This window comes from Rattus rattus, chromosome 2, assembly GCF_011064425.1.
Source record: "Rattus rattus isolate New Zealand chromosome 2, Rrattus_CSIRO_v1, whole genome shotgun sequence".
Lineage (NCBI taxonomy): Eukaryota > Metazoa > Chordata > Mammalia > Rodentia > Muridae > Rattus > Rattus rattus.
The window spans coordinates 74,190,435-74,209,876 of NC_046155.1; the positions used below are offsets into that span (position 1 = coordinate 74,190,435).

The 19,442-nt window shown below is 47.3% G+C and overlaps 1 protein-coding gene across 5 annotated transcripts in view; it reads left to right on the forward strand.

The window, feature by feature from the left end:
- Positions 1-921: 921 nt before the first annotated feature.
- Bcl7c (BAF chromatin remodeling complex subunit BCL7C) overlaps positions 922-19,442 on the forward strand; it is a 47,178-nt gene continuing 28,657 nt past the window's right edge. The window contains exons 1-6 of one of the 5 annotated variants that reach the window (XM_032892551.1): positions 939-1,292; positions 1,770-1,848; positions 2,261-2,369; positions 2,462-2,626; positions 4,080-4,165; positions 4,763-4,960. In XM_032892551.1, the coding sequence (XP_032748442.1) occupies positions 1,201-1,292; positions 1,770-1,848; positions 2,261-2,369; positions 2,462-2,626; positions 4,080-4,165; positions 4,763-4,888 (657 nt within the window). In that variant the 5' untranslated portion in view covers positions 939-1,200 and the 3' untranslated portion in view covers positions 4,889-4,960. Of the gene's footprint in view, positions 1,293-1,769; positions 1,849-2,260; positions 2,370-2,461; positions 2,627-4,079; positions 4,166-4,762; positions 4,961-19,442 lie in introns of those variants that run through there. The other 4 variants (XM_032892552.1, XM_032892547.1, XM_032892549.1 and 1 more) reach the window with 4 other exon arrangements.

Genomic DNA, 19,442 nt, shown 5'->3' on the forward strand with positions numbered 1-19,442 from the left:
CTTGTTCAGTCTGCTTTCTTAAAGTGCCCGGAGGTGGCACTGCCTACAGTGGTCTGGCTCTCCCACAACAACTATTATCAAGAAAATGCCCCACAGACTTACCTGCAGGGCAACATGATGGAGGCGTTTTCTCCATCAAGGTTCCCTCATTCCAGATAACCCTAGCTTGTGTCGAGTTGACAAAAAAAAAAAAGGCAGCACATATTCCTTCTGTTGAGTGTTGCTAGTTTGGGAGTGGAAACTGTTGGAAGACGGGGTTGGCATAAGTTTTTCAATGGAAGACTGCCAGTTTTCCAAACTATCTCTACCAATTACACACCCTGATTCAAGGAATGGCAAGTTGCTCCTCTGCTACTTCATCTACATGGTCTTTTTTTTTTTTTTTTTTTTCGGAGCTGGGGACCGAACCCAGGGCCTTGCACTTCCTAGGCAAGCGCCCTACCACTGAGCTAAATCCCCAACCCCTACATGGTCTTTTTCACTCCCGCCATTCTGATTGAGGAGGCCGGCTCTCCACTCGCAGAGTCTGGCTTGTACTAGGCGCTGTTAATGGGACTGTTCAATGAATGAATGAATGAATGAATGAATGAATGAATGAATGAATGAATGAATGAATGAATGAATGAATGAATGAATGAATGAATGAATGAATGAATGAATGAATGAATGAATGAATGAACAAGTTAAGTTGGGCAGCTTAGAATCAAACAGCCTGGAGAGGGCAGACGCGCGCACACAGAGCATTTCAGGGACGCCCACCCGCCGCGGACGCACACCAGGACAGTCCCTCTCGCGCACCCCTGTGCCCACGTGGCCGGAACGCACCGCCTCGCTCGGGCCGCGCGCGTCCAGCCGCACCGCTGCCCCCCAGCTCTCCCTCTCCGCGGCGGGCAGAGGGCGCTGTGCGTCCGTGCGCCCCGAGGGGCGGGCCCGGGCCGGGGCGGAGCTGGCCGGGCTTCCAGGCCGGGGCTCTAGCCGCCCGCGCCGCCCGGGCCGCTCCGGGGACGGGCCGGGGCGGGGCGCGGTCTCAGGAAGCCAGGCGGGGACGCGCGGAGGCGTTGGGGAGCGAGGGAGGGCGCGGCCAACTCCCGGAGGGACGGCAGGCCGAAAGAGCGGCGCCGGGGCCTGGCGCGCAGCCTGAGATCGCCGGACCGCAGGCCGCCCCACCACGGGCTCTGTCCCGGCCCTAGCCCCGCCAGCATGGCCGGCCGGACCGTGCGGGCCGAGACCCGGAGCCGGGCCAAAGATGACATCAAAAAGGTGATGGCGACCATCGAGAAGGTCCGGAGATGGTGAGCGCTGCCCCCGGGTCAGGGATACAGCCAAGCCACCTCCTCCAAACGCGTCCGCCCTTTCCTGGCCCGCTGCCCCCGCCCACCAGCTGTGCTCTGAATCGACAGGGCGCCCCCTTCCCCTGGCAATTCCCAGAGGTCTACAAAGCGTGGTCCGGAGTGGTGCTTTCCCTGAGCGGGAGCCCTCATCTATGCCCCGCCCCCTGAAGCTTTTGACACTCTCGCAAGCTTGGCCCCGGGTCTTCATTGCCTGAGTGCCTGGCCAGGCCTTGGTGGCGCCCTGCTGAGTGCCCCAGGTGTCTGCAAAACCGCAGCTCCAAGTTATATCCGTTTATGCTTTGCCCTGGGGTTTAGAGGGCTCTTTCTGCTTCTATGCCGTGTAAACGAAGCTGTCCGTACCCTAGCACACCTCCCTGACCTCCAGTCTGTGGGGCTCACCCTTGGGCCTCCCTGACCCAGTCTCCTGACCTCCCACAGGGAGAAGCGCTGGGTGACTGTGGGTGACACTTCCCTTCGAATCTTCAAGTGGGTGCCTGTGGTGGATCCCCAGGAGGAGGTGAGCAAGCCCAACCCCCAACATGCCTTGCATCTGTGCAACCTCAAGCAATTTCCCTCCCCACCTTGGCCTCCACCTTCAGTCGGCTTGGAGACTCCAGTGTGGAGCCCAGGCAGATGGTAACGATTATTAGGGGGCATGAGCACAGAAGCGTGCGCGTGCACACAGACACACACAGACACACAGACACACAGACACAGACACACAGACACAGACACACAGACACACACACACACACACACACACACACACACACACACACTCTTTCTCCAAGTTCAAGACCTAACTCGGCCTACACAACCTGAGGCAGCACCTTTTGCTTCTCTGAGCCTAGGTTTCCTTATTCGAATTGAAGGACTTTGTAAGACCTCCCTGGACAAACTAGCTCTGATCTTACTTCTCTAACCCTCAGGAGAGGCGGCGGGCAGGAGGAGGGGCAGAGAGATCTCGTGGCCGGGAGAGGCGTGGTAGGGGCACCAGTCCCAGAGGGGGTGGCCCCCTCATCCTGCTGGATCTCAATGGTATGTAGAGATTCTGGAATAGGGGTGGGGGGCCTGGGTGCTGAAGGAAGCCACTGGGGTCCTCTGGCCAACTAACTTGGCTTTTGCTTCAGCAGATGAGAACAGCAATCAGAGTTTCCATTCCGAAGGTTCACTGCAAAAGGGCACGGAGCCCAGCCCTGGGGGGACACCCCAGCCCAGTCGCCCTGGATCACCAACTGGACCCCCAGAAGTGATTACAGAAGATACTCAGCCCCCACAGCTGGGCCAAGAGAGAGGTAGGACCATGTGGCTCTTGGGAGTCCTCTCCTCACCAGAGTTGAACCTACCGCCTTGTATGTGTTTCTATATTGTGTTGTGTCCTCCCCCCCCCCCGGTCCTGCCTCCCTCAGGGAACCTTTCCTGACCCTGGCAGAAATTACCTCTGGCTGTGCCTGGCTCACTCCTTGGCATCTTAGATTTGTAGGGAGCGTGTCGCCATCTGAAAATTTTATGTAAATGTATTTTTTGCTTGCTTATTGTCTCTCTGTTACCATCTCATATCAGACACACTGATCTCGTTCATGTGGGACGCGTAATAGATGTTCGGCAACTAAATAATTCTGATAACCCTAGGGATTAGTAACCGTAGATTAACAGCTGACAGAACCACTTATCTGTTAGTTGTTCTTCTGAGCACTTCAATGTTTTGTGGTTTGTTTTCTCATTTAACCCTCACTGACATTTTATGGAACCAATGATCCTATGATAATTCCTATTTATACACGAGGAGCCCAACATCCAGAGAAAGATGCCCAGACTTACAGAGCCAGTGCGCCAGCTCCTTGGGCCGGAGCCCTCTTCGGCTCCTCAGCCTTCCTGTAGTCCACCCCTCCTTCCCAGGCGTGGCTGACTCCTGTGCCTTTGGCTCTCCCTTCGCACTTCTCACTTGCACTGGCTCTCGCCTCCACACGCTGCAGCTTTCTTAGAGCAAATTCCAATCGGCCATGTTCCTGCTTCGTGTCCTTCGTTGGCTCCCGTGGCCTTTGATTCCTTCGTTTGACCCAGAGGCCTTTACAAACTGTTGCTACTGAAATTGTTCCCCTGTCAAGAACACCATGACATGGGGCTTGGGACCACACCTAGGTTGTCCCAAATACTTTCGCTAATATGAAATGATGGGGCCCAGTGATGAAATCATGCAGCCCAGTGGCAGGTGCTTGTCTGTCATGCCTAAGGTCCTGAGCCCCATCTCTAGTACCACAGAAATGAATGAATGAATGAATGAATGAATGAAACTGCTAGCTGGCACTTCTTGAGCACATACTATGTGCTGTGTACTTGATCCACACAGCAGCCTCTCGTGGTGTTACTGTCACTATTTCCATTCTGCGGATGACTGAGAGTCTGTGGTCACTAAGCACATGTTTCGTTTTTTTTTTTTGGTTTTTTTTTCGAGCTGGGACCGAACCCAGGGCCTTTAGCTTGCTAGGTAAAAGGTCTACCATTGAGCTAAATCCCCAACCCCACATATTTCTATCTGCCTAAATTCTATTCTACCTCCGTTTGCCTCCTGGCTCATTCCCTACTGACAAGATCCAACTTGAGTCTTCCTTCCTCAGCAACTTGGTCCCCCTCTGCCCCCACAATGTCATCATGTGCGACCAGTGCCTGTCTGTTTCCTTTGCCCCTGGTCCACTCTCTCAGCACAGAGTAGCTGCTCAGGAAGTGTCTCTTTGTTTGGTGTTACAGATCCAGGGGGCACACCTGCAGGAGGTACTGATGAACCCCCAAAGCTGACCAAGGAGGAGCCTGTTCCAGAATTGCTAGAAGCCGAGGTGAGAGAGGCCAGAGTCCGGACTCTGGCCTTGTGGGGACTGGAGGCTTTGGGGAAGCAGGGAGACTTCATTCTAGGCTCCAGGAGGGAGACGTGGACCTAGAGCCCACGGAAGGCTTAGCTGAAGGCTGGATTCTTGGGTGAAGGGGAGGATTGCAGATACCACCCTGAGGGCTGATCATGGCTGATAGAAGAGCACTAGAAGCCTGAAATGATCTTGGTGTTCCTCTAAGGACTTAAAAAAAAAAACAAACCTAGGCTCAGAATGCGGCTTGGTGGTACTTACTTCCTAAGCATGCGCAAGAGCCTGGGTCCCCCGCATCGCACAGACACACATCCTGAGCTGTAAACTTAGCCTAAGACATTGCCTTGCCTTCCCCTACAAGGACTACCTTGATTTGTTTTTCAGAAAAATCAGGTTCTTCCCCCCGCCCCCCAGACAGGAGTGCAATTGTTTTTGGTGCCTTACCCTACATTCTGGTTACTTGGTCCTGGGCCAAACTCTGGGTTCCCAGGGGAGTGGAGTGGAAAAGTCAGGCTAGGAGGCTGTGCTCTTGGGTTAGAGTGGAGCTCACACCTGTCCGCCCTTCCTCTTCAGGCCCCTGAAGCTTACCCTGTCTTTGAGCCAGTGCCACCTGTCCCTGAGGCAGCCCAGGGTGACACAGAGGACTCGGAGGGCGCCCCCCCACTCAAGCGCATCTGTCCAAATGCCCCTGACCCCTGAGAAGCTGCCTGCCTCCTGTCCTGTTGCTCCAGGGGCCCCTTTGGCTTTTTATAAATAAAGACCCTTTTGTAATTTTGTGTCATGTCATTTCCCTGTCAAGGCTGGGGAGGGTCTTTGGAGACAGTTTTGGCTCATGCTCTATTCCTCAGATGGGGTCACCGAGGCTCTGAGATGACCTGTATTCACGTCATGATTACACGTGGGGTGAGGGCTTGAGCCAGGACCTCGCCTCCCTTGCACCCTCGCCTTGCACTTCAACGACCTTTACCCTCCCCAGGGCCCAGCAGCTCTTCACTCACACTTCACTCCCCATTTCACTCACAGGAACACTGGCCCAGAGGAAGCACCCAGCCCCCTCCCTGCCCTCAGGAAGCCACAGCATCATGTCTCTCCTCCTAGATGCCTTTCCCTGATTCTAGGCTCCATCAGGATCATCACCTTTGAGTTTCTGTAGCCCTTTCAGCTTCCTTCCCTTTGTCTCAACATTTGTCAGGCTGTTTGGGGAGCATGAGTCTGTGTTTCTGTCTTTCAGGCTGCTGGTCTCTCAAGGGTAGGACTAGATCCCTAGATATTCCTAGCTTAACACTGGGGACACAGCCTAGCAAGTGCTTCGTGAGTGACTGAGTAAATAAACAGGGCTGTAATCCCAGCACCCAGGAGGCTGAGGCAGGAGGATTGTTGAGTTCCTCTGTCACTGTATGTGTGGTTCTAGGCTAGTCATTTCTACTCTCTGACTCTCAGGTAGTTCACTTGACCAATGGGGTGATAACGAGGCCTCACTCCCCACTCCACCCCTACCTGTCCCTGACCGCCTTCAGCCCAGTCAGTGTCTGCTGAGAAACTTCATCCACACAAGCACTCCTCATGTGTACTTGTCAGAGAAGCAGGGTCAGGTGAGTTAGCCCTGTTTTAATCATTAACAGAAGCAGAGACTGCGGTTTAGGGAGGCATCACTCGAACCATCCAAGCACCTCTTGAAGTAATAATGGAGCCAGGGCTGACTAGGAAGTCTGACTGCATGCGTTCCTTTTGCTGTAGAAACAGGTGACCGAAAGTGACTGGCTTGGTGCTACCCGGATCTGTAGTGTTTTCATTCTGAAGGTCGGAAGTCCAAACTCAGTGTCACTGGGCTAGGGTAGGTGTCTGCAGGGCTGGCTTCTGCAGCAGGTGGTCAGGGAAAACCCATTTTCTTGGCCTTTCCAGCTTCTAGAAGCTACTTATGTCCAGGGATGGATTCAAGCTGTGGCCTGTCCTCTCCTCAACCTGGCTGTAACTTCCTTCCATCTCTTTACCTGGCCTTCCTGCTGCTCATGTGGCCCCCTGTGGTCATACTTGCTTGCCTAAGTATCCAGGGTCACTCCCTACCCGCACCCTCTACCCTCCTCCCCACCTTGGAATTTAGTCTGTCTGAAAACCCCACTGTCATATAAAGTAACCTGTTCCTTTTCTGGGGCTTAGGACGTGGACGCTTCTGAAGGGTCAGTAGCCACTTGTGGTAATCTGCCATTTTCTGGGTGTGAGTCATTTCATTATACCCCTCAGTGACACCACGAAGTAATATAAGGGCTCTACAAACTGTAAAGTGCCTTGTGTGGCTTAGCACAATGTGACAGCCCAGAGTTCAAGTTCTGAGTTTGAATTTCACTGTCTACATCCAGTTTCTTTATTTTTTTTTTCATTTTATTGTATGTGTCTGGGTGTTTTGCCTGCAAGTTTCCTTGTTACCATATGTGTGCAGTGCCAGAGGAGGCCAGGAGAAGGCGACATTGCCTCTAGTTAGTTTTTAGGTGGGAATGGAACTTGGGTCTCCTGGAAGAGCAACAAGTGCACCTAAACTCTGAACATAGGTGTGTGTGTGTGTGTGTGTGTGTGTGTGTGTGTGTGTGTGTGTGTGTGTGTGTACACAGATATGTGTGCATAAGTGCAGGTGCCCTCAGAGGCTAAAGGTTCCACACATCCTGGACCTGGAGTTGTGAGCCACCCCGTGGGTCCTAGGAATCTGAGTCTTCTTCTGGAAAAGTAGCAAGTGCTACTGAGCCTTCTCTCCAGCTGCTGCTGTCATTCTCAGTGTGATGTATCTCTTTGTTTTCATTTGCCTTGTTTTGCCATCTGTAAAATGGGACGATAGTAATGTGAGCCTGGTGAAACTATTCTAAGAATTAAGTGAGGAATTACATGCAGAGAGAGCCCTTGACTGATGCACTGTAAGAACTTAGTAAATGACAGTTCTTCTCCTCCTCATCCCATATTACAGAGAGGGTATTGGGCAGGCATCGAAGACCTGCCCATCAACGAGGCTGGGCAGGGTTCGGTTGGCAGCCGGTATCCATTTCTGAGTAGCACTGAAAGACCAAAGTCCAGTCTCACCATGTCTGATCCTCTCCTAGTCACAGGCCTTGGCTATTGCCCCCAGGAGGTTGGTTCCTACTTTCTCTGTGTCCAACACCTCCAGCCCTGCTTTGGCCTAGGAGCCCACTCCCTCTCTGGTCACATCCCTGGTGCACACATGCTGTGCCCTCCCTTCCTCCCCACTCTGCCCCTGGTCCATGTCACTGGAGTGCACATGCTTTGCCCTGTTCTAGGTTGTTCTTTATGGAAAGAAACAATACCTTCCTGCCTTACACCTCTTCGTAAGTGAATCCCTTCCCCAGATTCTGACCTGAGCCTCCGGACTCAAATGGCTGAATGGTGACAGAACCTCTGAGATGTCTCATGGGCCTTAGTTTCATTTTCATCTCCTTATCCTTTCCATTTCTTGTGCGCACCATTGTCCCCACCCCAGGGATGGGGGTTCCCAAGCTAGCATGTCCTAAGTCTCCGTCCTGTTACTGGGTAGTCCTGTTAGCCGGGGTTCTCTACAGGAACGCAGCTGATTGAATAGATGTAACGGTAATGTAGTGAGTGACCTCTAAGCTGTTGTCCAGTTAGTTCAGCAATGGCTGTCTCCCAGTGGAAGATTCTAGAATCCAGTAGTTGTTCAGTACATGAGTCTGGGATGTCTCAGGTGGTCTTCATTGTAGTCGGGATCTCTTTCATGTCCTTTATGTAGGCCGCCACCAGGAGGTGTGGCTCAGATTGAGGCTGGGTCTTCCCACCTCAAATGATCCAACCGGCAAAAATCCCTTGCAGGCGTGTCCAGCCACTCGGGTTTTAGTTAACTCACAGATGTCAAATTGCCAACCAAAACCAGCCACAGGTCCATCATTTATCAGCTTGACACACAATCATATCTCCTTATGTGCAGATGAAAACAATAACCAGGGCATAATTATACCCAACCCAATATAACTTTAACATGTACAACCACAAATTCATTATATATTTTAGAAAAGTTGGCAGTGTCCCTTGAGGGAAACTACTTTAGTATCTCATAACTTAAATGTGAGAACCATTGATATTATCTCAGTTGATGTTATGTTATATGATAAAGAAACTGAGAGAAGAAAACATGAGTATCTGTGCAAATACATTCCTACCAAAGTATTCTCCAGAGGCCAGCTAGGAGAGCTAAAGGCAGATCTGGGAACCTCTCTTCCCCTGAACGTCCTAGTTCTTGATGGTGGCAGTTGTTCCTGATATTCCACATTGTCCTTGATTCACTATTTTCCCTGGTAGAGACCAACTCCAGTGGCTTTCATTTGGCCTTTCCAACCATAAAAATCCTCACTCCACAGGTCAGGGAACCAGTGTGAGAATTCTGCTAACTTCTAAGTATATCTATCCCAATTATACATGCTGGGACTGGGGAAATAACCACAGGATAAATTCAGGGACTCACTGGACTTCAGCCTAAACTCCATTAATCACCTGGCTTCCATAAACCCGGACTTTAACTGGCAGGCCCCAATGTTTCTAGGGATTTCCCAGAAGCAGTGTCAACAGTATCCAAGAGACCCCAGAAAGTCTGATAGTTTCCTTTCCCCAGTGTACAGTTTCCCTACTGAAAGACCGTAGGTCCCTCTGGGGAAGAACAGTCAACAGTCGAAAGGCTAACAGGCTGGCTTGACTCTAAAAATTGGTTCACAGGCTGAGATTCCCTCTTGATCATGATTTAATGTAGCCTTTCTTTTATTTGTTTGAGGAATTTTCTGCTTGTATAGGTCAAAGAAAAACATGGTAGGCCTCCTATCTATTTGATGCCTGGAAACACCATGATTGGTTGGCCAGTTCCTATGTCCATACAAGTCATGCCACAATAAAATTCACTTTGCCCGTGCTGACCATTATGGGGCAGGCTTTTATGACCATTGCTTTGTCTGTGATGCCCATTACAATAACTATGACCATCTTGTCTTTGTTAACTCAGTGCTGCCATTAGGTCCCTGCTACCTCAGGGCCCAGTTAAATCCACTGCATTTAATTCATCCCCTGAGCAGCAGCGTCTCCAACCCTGAGGTCTGGCACAAGGAAAAGGGTGACAACAAAACCCTTCACATGTGCTGGTGTCCCTGTCACCAGTTTGCATCTTATAGGATTCCTGGGCCTTCCCACTGTGGAGGATTAGGTCTTACACAGGTATCCACTCTAGCATTGCAATTTCCCTGAGCCTTAAAATCCCTTCGTCAACACGAAGCCAAGGGATATCAGGCATCTCCAACTCTTTGAGTAGGCCATCTTCTGATAGATGCTTCAACCGACCAATCAAAATTTGAAACCTGCTTTAGATACTGTTCCACTGCTGTGAAGAGACACTGTGACCAGGGCAACTCTTAGAAAAGAGAAAGCATTTAACTGTGGTCTTGGTTCCCTTTTTGAGAGGGTTAGTCCATTATCATCATGGTGGGAGCATGGTGGCAGGTAGGCACAGTGCTGGAGAAGGAGCTGAGAGGTGTAACTGTGGTCTTTTCTACCTGGGTCCCAGTTCCTGAGAAACAACTTGGAAGCTTTTTATGTATGAAAAAATGCCTAGATCATAAGTGTGAGGTTGTTCCCTGACTGTCATAACTCATATAACCTGTGTGCCACATGGTTGGTCACCTCCCCTCAGTTTCCTATGTCTGTCTCCTCAGAACCTGGGTGGGTAAACTCCCCACAGTTCCTATCTCTCTACCAGAACTCCCACCTCTTGTTCCCTGCCTTTTGCTAATAGGCCATCAGCTTTTTATTGACAGTTGATGCTTCCACACAGTACACAAGAAATTCGCTCTAGGGGTTGGGGATTTGGCTCAGTGGTAGAGCGCTTGCCTAGCAAGCGCAAGGCCCTGGGTTCGATCCCCAGCTCTGAAAAAAAGAATAGAAAAGAAATTCGCTCTACATCTCCCCCTTTTAGTTCAATATAAGGCTCTTTCTCTCTCTCTCTCTCTCTCTCTCTCTCTCTCTCTATATATATATATATATATATATATAGATATATGTATATATCTATATATAGAGAGAGAGTTAGTTTACTGATATATATATCAGTAAATATATATATATTTATATATAGTTTACTGATATATATCTATCAGTATATAAATAAAATATATAAATTTATATATATATATTTATATACTGAGATATATATATATATATATATATATATATCAGTAAACTATATACAATAAGAACGATTCTGAGAACTGTCAGGTAAGAGTTGTATTCACAATGTCCAGTCCATTTGTATTTAGCAACCTTGGATAAAGTACTCTGTTATCCATCCTATCTTGGTGAATTAGGTTTCTGTACATAAAACATTTTCTATCAAAACTTACATTTATAAGCCTAAGAAAAGCTTCTTAGACCTTAAAACATTTTCTTAAATCCTAAACAATTTAAGCTTAAGACTGTCTAGTCTTCAGCCTTATCAGAGATCTGAGAAGGAATAAAATGCAGGAAGTTCAGAGCAATCAGCTTCCAAATCTGTAGAAACGACAGAAACAGCTGGCTGCCTGGACAGTTGCAGAGTTTCTCTTAGTCATTGCAGCATCCGTCCTCAGCCTTCTCATTCAGAACATCCGACAGGTCATTTCGTGAAGCAGGAATTACGAAGGACCTGCCTACCCTGTCCTTGAAAAGCTCAGCTGTTGACTTCCCTGCATCCGGTTTGTCCAGTTTGAGCAGCATACTGTCAGCAGCTGAAGCAAGGGCAGTCTTGCCCTGTGGCTTGCTTGCAACATTTGAAGCAAACTCAATGGAAGTTCTCGATGCTTGTCATCTTCTTTGAAGAATGGGGGTGCTGACAGGAGCTCACATGTCTCTGTCAAGAAAAGTCTTTTTATTGATAAAACATTTCTGCCATTTTCTGTGGATCTCTGAGGGTTTTTGAAGACTATAGTATATCTGAATAGGCAAACACTGCTTGTTTCTAGCTACTTACTATCTGTTCAACCTAGGAAATATATTTCTGTAATTAACTAAATTAGTGTCTAAAATGATCATAAGTTTGGTCGACTAACTCCTAACTTGCATTTTTTTTATTTATCCTAAACAGTTTCTAATAGCAGCTTTCAAAAGGACTAGAACTTAATATTGTGTTTTAAAGACTTACATAGGTACAATACCTGCAACAAGTTGAAACATATATACATGTGTTATATGTTTATAATACATACATATATAATATGCTATATGTATCACACACACACATATATATGTATACATATATACATATATACACATGGCATATTATAGCAAAATATAACCTTAAAGTCCATACCAATGTAAAACTATTTGGCTTGTTGGAGTTCTTTGGCCTAAAAGCAGAGTCAATAATCTGCCCCTTTATCCTATTATTCCTATGTCCCCCTTTGTTTCACCCCTTTTCACCCCTCTTCCCATTATTTCCCCTTAGACAGAGGGAAGAAAAAGAGAAGAGGAAATCATTGACTCTAACCTTCCTTACTTTATTTCCTCCCTGACCAAGACCATTAACAGCATGTAAACAACCCCGTTAACATCTGTCATCCAATAACCAACCAAACAGCGTCCACCCCACTTCTCGGGCGTAGCGGCGTTCTCATAAGATTGCTTTCTGCTGTGTGAGTGCGTAGTAGTTTTCTTTTGGAGGCCGGAAGAAAACTAGGATATTTGTCAGTCTTAAGAAAGGTAGCTGTAACGTGTGCTGTCCAGTCTCTGTGCTGTGAAAGCGCAGGGCTTAAATGAATTCCTGCCTGGGACAGTCTGAGAGCCTGGACCAACTGGGGTCAGCAGCTCTGAAGCTGTCCTGGAAGCGAGTTTTGGTGAAGCGGCTATTGACGCTGTCTGAGGCTGGATGAAGCAGGATGCTGGAATAAGCTAATGTCTCAGTGTCTTACCATCCCTTTCAGCATCCCTGAGGGTGAATCTTGTCGTGGTCGTTTTAGCTGCATTGATGTCTGTAAACATAAGCTTTCGCAGGTAAATATACATTTCTTCATCAATGTGTGTGTAAGTGTCTGGTGTGCCAGGTGTGTAAGTGTCTGGTGTGCACAGTGATGATTTTCTACTCTGCTCTCTGTACGAGCAGGGAAGGCATCTGCCTTACTTTTTTTTTTTTTTTTTTTTTGGTTCTTTTTTTCGGAGTTGGGGACTGAACCCAGGGCCTTGCGCTTCCTAGGCAAGCGCTCTCCCACTGAGCTAAATCCCCAACCCCAATCTGCCTTACTTTTATAAGTTGGTTTAGATCGTATAATTGAACTAATATCAATTTGTATGCCATTTGAAAGGATGGCATGGTAAGTCCTGAGGATCCTGTAGCCAATAAGACTTATTGGCTATGCTTAGCTGAAGCCCTGGTTGGAGACATTTTCACATCTCAGCGAGTCTTGGAGCTGCTCCCATGGAGAGGGATGAGCAGTTCATGTCACTGTTTCATTGGTCTTCTTGATTTCTTTCATGTCTGCAGCCAGGATCTTCAGGGGTTCTCCCCTGTTCAAATCTTAATTTTATTCACTTTGAAGGAGTCCATAACTTTTCTTTAACTGTTGCAACAAAGACAAAACCTCTTCTCCAACGTAACACCTTTCCTTTCTTCCAGTCTGAAGTTATAGCATATATGCTGATCTATCTCAGTCCTTGTAAAAAATCCAGTGTATATAATCTATCTCTGGGAGAGTTCAAATCCCCCATTTTTTTATTAGTATATCCTTTATTTCTGTATTGGGAAAAGAAAAGACTCAATTATCCTTTGTTTAGGTTTTTTTTTTTTAATCAGTAAGAGATTTCTGATTTCTATGAGCTGTCCCCTTAGTAGCCATCTCATTTAGTAAGCCAATAATTATTCCATCAGCAGTGCTCCTCCCTATACATTGTGAGAGCCAACTTTTGTGTCTAGTTTATGGATAGTCTGTAACTGTCATTGAGACCAGGAATCTCTCCTGCTTTACGGCTGGTCCTTGAAGCTGGAGGTGTGTTACTCTGTTTCCTGTCGCAGCACAGGTCTCCTCCTCACAAGTTTACGGCTCTATCTGCCATGGATAGCTTTAATTTTTCTATTCGACTTTCAGCTCCTGGGAATTTAAGTTATTTTATATTTTGCTTTATCTGGTATAAAATTACAACTCCTTGAAATTGAGTATCTATGTCTTGAAGAGGCCAATACTGGGGGCCAGGATTTTGTAGTGTCTGTTCTCGTGTCTACCGTTCCTTTAATTTTAATATTATTTATAAATATCTTTAGTTTTGCCCTCTGATAATCTGTAAAAGTTTGTCAAAATATCTGTATTTTGTGCCTTGGGTGTTTTCTTTTTGTTTGTTCACACTTATGAAACTTGAGCACTAGAAGGCTCTAAGCCCACCCCACAGTGACACACTTCCTCCAAGGAGGTCACACCTCCCAATAGTGCCACTCCCTGTGGCCCAAGCATTCAAACACCAGTCTATGGGGGCCAAAGCTATCCAAACATTTGGTATCTTTGGAATCTTTTGTTCTATTTATTGGAGCTGCTCCGTTTATTATATATAAGTACATGTAGCTGTCTTCAGACACACCAGAAGAGGGCATCAGATCTCACTACAGATGGTTGTGAGCCACCATGTGGGTTGATGGGATTTGAACTCAGGACCTCTGGAAGAACAGTCAGTGCTCTTAACAGCTGAGCCACCTCTCCAGCTCTGCTCTCTCTCTTTTAAATGGTGAGTTCAGTTTTGAGCTTCACTGTTTGTTCCCTAGGCTTTAATTTTTCTAGTTGCTCTCTAGAGCAGTTTTTTTCTTGGCTGACAGGAAATGAGTAGGTCATGTCGTTTTCTGCTGGGCCTTTTTTTTTTTTTTTTTTTTTTCGGAGCTGGGGACCGAACCCAGGGCCTTGCCTTCCTAGTTAAGCGTTCTACCACTGAGCTAAATCCCCAGCCCCCCTGCTGGGCCTTTTTTAAAGGTAAGAAGCTGCCTTGGATATCTCGTTGATCGACATTCATAAGCCCCATGTCCACTGTTTACATATTTTACATATCTCAGGAAACCTTTTTCATGGCTTATCTTTATAGGAAGTATTACTCTTAGAAACCATTTGCTTACAGTCCTCTAGGAAATGACTTGGTCTTCCACAGCCAAAGCACTGACGATTCTGAGCTCTCCGTCAGTTTGCAGGTGTCTTTCCGAGCATGGCGGAACTGTGCGAATTAGATCCAATATCCATAGTAGTTTTAATCCATTCGTAAATGGGTGTGAATCTGGTCTTTAAATCTCTAATAACCTTTTTGTATTCAATCTTAGCTTTCTCAAAGTCTGAAGATTCAATCTCAATTCTGTCTGGCTGTAGTTTTGACTTTGGTCTCTTATTGTTTGTAGAAGTTTGCCAAAATACTTCTTTGGTCTCTCCTGAGCCAGGTTTTTGGCCTGTTGAAGCTACTCTGACTTTGATGTCTGAGTTACTAATGTCGACCATAACCAGAGCAGTGTTGTTTAATTGTTCTGAAGATGAGTCTCTCCGATGTTGACCTGAGATGGCTGACTTGAATTTGATATCAGGGCCTCTTGGGACATTTCCTGACAAGGAGCTACCTTATTTGTCCCTGGTTGATTTACATTCATTGGTCCAGTGGCCACCTTTGCCAAACGTTCTCATATTCCTAAAGGCTGGGGCCTTCTTTTTGCATTACCTCTAGAAAAAAACATTGTTTGAAGGAATGCTGTGCTTACAATTCTTTTAAAATGACCCTTGCTTGCCACAATTAAAATATTTGACAGTTTACTTTGGCTTTTCCTAAAACCTTTAGAGATCACTTCTCCTATTAAAGTCATATCAGATGAATGAGATCCAATAGGAACTGTGTTTCTAATCTGTTCATCTGTTGGTGCTGATCTTGCCTTTAGGGGCCTGATGACCTTTTTGGATTCAGAGTTAGCGTTTTTTAAAAACTAAAGATTCAATCAGTGCTTTCCTGGTGTGTGGATCTGATGCCCTTCTATCTGCAGCTGCAGTCAGTCTCTGTGAACAGTCAGCGAATGCTTCTTTCGGACCTTGTACAACCTGAGTAAATGGTTCTAGTCCTTTTCCTGTTCTTCAGCCTTGCCCCACCATTTAAAGCTGCCACGTGACCTAAGAGCCAAGGTGGTGTCGTCATATATGACTTGGATCTGTACCTCAGCAAAATGACCATCACCTAAGCTGATTTTGAGAGATAGTAATAGATACCTCTCTCTCTGTCTCTGTTCCGTCTCCCTACCCTCTTCTCTCCTCCACAGACACCATTGTAACTGCAGACAGACCAGGTTCCAATATTGCTTTTGTCATATCTTTCCAGTCTTGAGGGATTATTTTATTTTAGATTGCCCAAGAATTTAATATCTGCTTCACAAATGGTGACTGCATACCATAGTTGGTGACACTTTCCTTAAATTTTTTCAAATCCAGCGTATCTGTGGGATGCCATCCAAATGTCTCTTGAGGGTGGCCGCCGTCTGTTCCCAGGTGTCTCACACTACCTGGATAAGCTAAGGTTGGTTTTCTGACAACCTTTGGCTGACTTTCCTGATTTTCGTTATGTGGTGGTGTTGTAGGCTCTGGTTTATTTCCTGTGACTATCTTAGGGTCACCCTCAATTCTGTTTATAATTTTCTCTCTCTTCTCAGGCCTGTCTTCATTTTTCATATCTCTCTTTTTCTTGTGTCTTTACTATCTTAGCACTTGCCTCAGTTTTACTTATAATCTTTTCTAATTTGCCTTCTAAGGCCTGTATCCAATTTTCAAGTTTCTCCTTTTCTTGTATCACCGGAGTCGGAGTCGGGAGCTGAGATGCTGGCCCCCTCCCCCACTCTGAGACGTGGTTGGGCCCTTGAGGTGGCAGGCTGCACAGACCAGCACGTGTCTATGGAGGCAAGGGCAGCCCTTGCAGAGTTTGGGGATTGGGTAGCTGTTTGCTCTTCAGTGAGAACTGAGTCCCGTACCTGCCAGGAGCAGCTGGGAGCCGAGTCCCACCCAGCTCTGGGAAGTTTTTCTGCCTGTGGATGGTGCCCGAGGCTTTGGTTCCCTGCTGCCTGTTGCTTTAGTGGCCTCCCCTTGCTCCCTTGAAGGGATTTTGCCTCCTGCCCAGCTAGGAAACTGCATTTGCTTGTTTTTCCTGCCTTCCACTCGGGACTTTTTCTGGGGTTATAAGCTTGGATTCTAAGAGCCTTTATGTTGGATACCATTTGTGACTGTGGGGTTTTGCTTTTTCCCTACCCAGGCCCCAGTTCACTAATAGCTCAGAGGTTTCTTAATGTATGAATGAATGCCTGGGCCATAAGCTTAGGCTTGTCCCCTGACTGACTCAGAACTTACGAACCTATTTATCCTATTCTAATAGGTGCCACGTGGCTGGTTATCTCTCCTCAGTTTCTGGGTCCGTCTCCTCAGAGTCAGGGTGGCAAATCTCCCCACGCCTGACTAACTTCCCAGGGTTCTACCCTGCCTCTACCAGGATTCCCATCTGTTTCTTGACTTTTTTTTTTTTTCCGGAGCTGGGGACCAAACCCAGGGTCTTGCACCTGCTAGGCAAGCGCTCTACCACTGAGCTAAATCCCCAACCCCTGTTTCCTGACTTTTTGCTAATAGGCCATCAGCTTTTTATCACAGGTGGTGTCTCCACACAGTACACAAGAGGTTCTGTTTAGACAGACGGCACAGGACGGCTTTGAAAACTTAGGAAACTTAGGCGCCTAGGCCATAAGCTCTGGCTCATTCCCTGACCAGCTTGTGACATATTTAACCCATTCCCACTATTCTTGTCTTCCACATGGTTAGTTACCTTTCATTCAGTCCCAGTCTGCTTCTTACGTCAAGTTTTCCTTGACTCCCTCCCGAAGTCTCTCTCTGCATTTCCTTTTATTCTCTTTTTCCCAGAATCCTCTCTTCCTGCCAGTGTTTCACCTCCTATTCCCTGCCTTCCATCATTGGCCATCGGCTTTATCATTGACAGGTGATGTCTATAAAGATTCTCTCTACAGATCCACTTGCCTCTGGCCCCATCAAGTACTGGGATTAAGATGGCCATCACACCTTTCGTAACTGTGCAAGCTTTCATTTTAAACCTAGAATCTCAACTCAGTGGTCCCATATCAATAAACTCAGCCTGATCCGGTTTTTAAATTTTACTTCGTGTCTATTGGTGTTTTGTTTGCATATGCGTCTGTGCACCGCACGTGTGAGTTACAGTTGTGAGCTGCCATGAGATTCTGGGACTCAAACTCAGGTCCTCTGGGAGAGCAGTCAGCACTTCTAAGCCCCTAAGCCAGCTGTCCAGCCCCTCCCCACACCCAGCTTTGTGTCTCTTCCTCTATTGTCCCACAGTCTATGACCCATCCCCACACAGACTCCCCGGACTTCTGCTTGACTGAACAAGCAAATTTCAGTAGCCTATCACACCTCCTCATGGACCATACTTTCTGTCTCCTCCTTGGCCTCCACCCTACTCTTTTTTTTTTTTTTTTTTTTTTCTTTTTTTTTTTTTTTTTGGAGCTGGGACCGAACCCAGGGCCTTTCGCTTGCTAGGCAAGTGCTCTACCACTGAGCTAAATCCCCAACCCCGGCCTGCCTACTCTTAAGTCGGGTGCACAGATCTAGAGGCAGCTGTTAATGGGCCTGGGAGACATCAGTACTGTCTTGCCTGGCCTTTCTTTGAAGGAAAGCCACTGGTGGTTTTTTTTACCGATGATGAAGGGTTAATTTCCTCTCAGGCAGAAGCAGAAAAGGCAATATTTCAGGTGGTGAGGTGGGAGTGTGGGGGTCCACATTCAGCCATGCAGCTGGGGTGCTGGGACTCTGCTGTGTATCTTGGGCAGGCAGGGCAGAGGCTGTGGTTCCTCCAAGGCTGCTGGGAACCTGGAGGAGTTGAGTCAGAGTTGCCTTCTGTGGGAGACTTAGGTGGCAAGGCCCACTAACAAAGGCTTTCCCCCACTGTGGTTCTTAGTGAGAGATAGTCCTTGCTTGTCTAAACCAATTATTCATGGTAGAAACATGGATGCATAGCCCTTACTCAGTGGGGTGCAGGAGGGAATGTCTGGGTAGGGAAGCTTACTGGGGCCCATCTACATACTTAGCACGGAGAACTCTGGGCTCTATGCTGTGACTGGTTGCCAAGGCCCTCTTAGTGGGGTGTCAAGGTCATGTGCTCCAGGACAGGAACCTAGTCAGGAATAGAGTCAAGCGCCCTACTGTTTTTTCGATCATAAGAATTGCCAGGGGAAAAAAAAGGAAAAAAAAAAAAAAAAAAGAAGAAGAGGGGGGGAAAAAAAAAAGGGTTGGGGATTTAGCTCAGTGGTAGAGCACTTGCCTAGCAAGCACAAGGCCCTGGGTTCGGTCCCCAGCTCTGAAAAAAAAAAGAAGAAGAAGAAAGAATTGCCAGGGTTCCTTCCGGTTTTTCTGTCTGGTGACATGGTTCCTCTCGCCCCATAGTGGTGGTGGTGGGGTACTCTCTGCTGAGGGTTCACCTTCTACCTCAGGTGAGAATAAACTCTTGAGACTCTGAAGGTTCAAAGTTCTCAGCCTCAGGAGGGTCGGTCCACACATCTCCATCCCACTGATACCCTCCCAGGCTGGGGCTTGGATTTTCGCTGTAATTCTGCCAATCTTGTGAGGGCTTTGGTTTGATTTTTCAGCAACTGGAGCTCTGTGGCTGCTGGAGAGAAGATTCTCTCCCAGGGCTCATTTGAGAACCTGTGGACTGTGGGCCTTGGAGCTGGTCAATTGTGTCACTACATTCTTCTCCTTCATTACCATGTCCCGAGATCCTAGATGTTGGTTCATTTTAGTGTGGGACTCATTCCTTTCCTTTGTCAGTTCATCCAGACAGCCACACAGCATCGTTATTTTCCATATTTCTCTACAAATTGTCCAAAGTCCATAAGTGTACAGTAGGTGAATCAGGATTACCAAGTGCATTTATCCTGATAAGTTTGTCAAATGGTTTATAAGTTTACTGTTCTCCATGCTTCTCAGAGAGGCTTCAGTAACTGTCAGCACATTGGAAGGTTTGCTCCAGATTCTTTTAAAAGTGCATCTTTATACTTCTGTTACTCTGGAACAAACTTCTCCTGGTACCACAATCAGTACTAGTCACGGTTCACTAGAGGAACAGAACTCTGTGTGTGTGTGTGTGCTGGCTAGTTAAACAGTGTCTGTCTCCTGATGGAAAAGTCCAGGAATCCAATAGTTGTTCAGTACATGAGGTCGGATGTCTG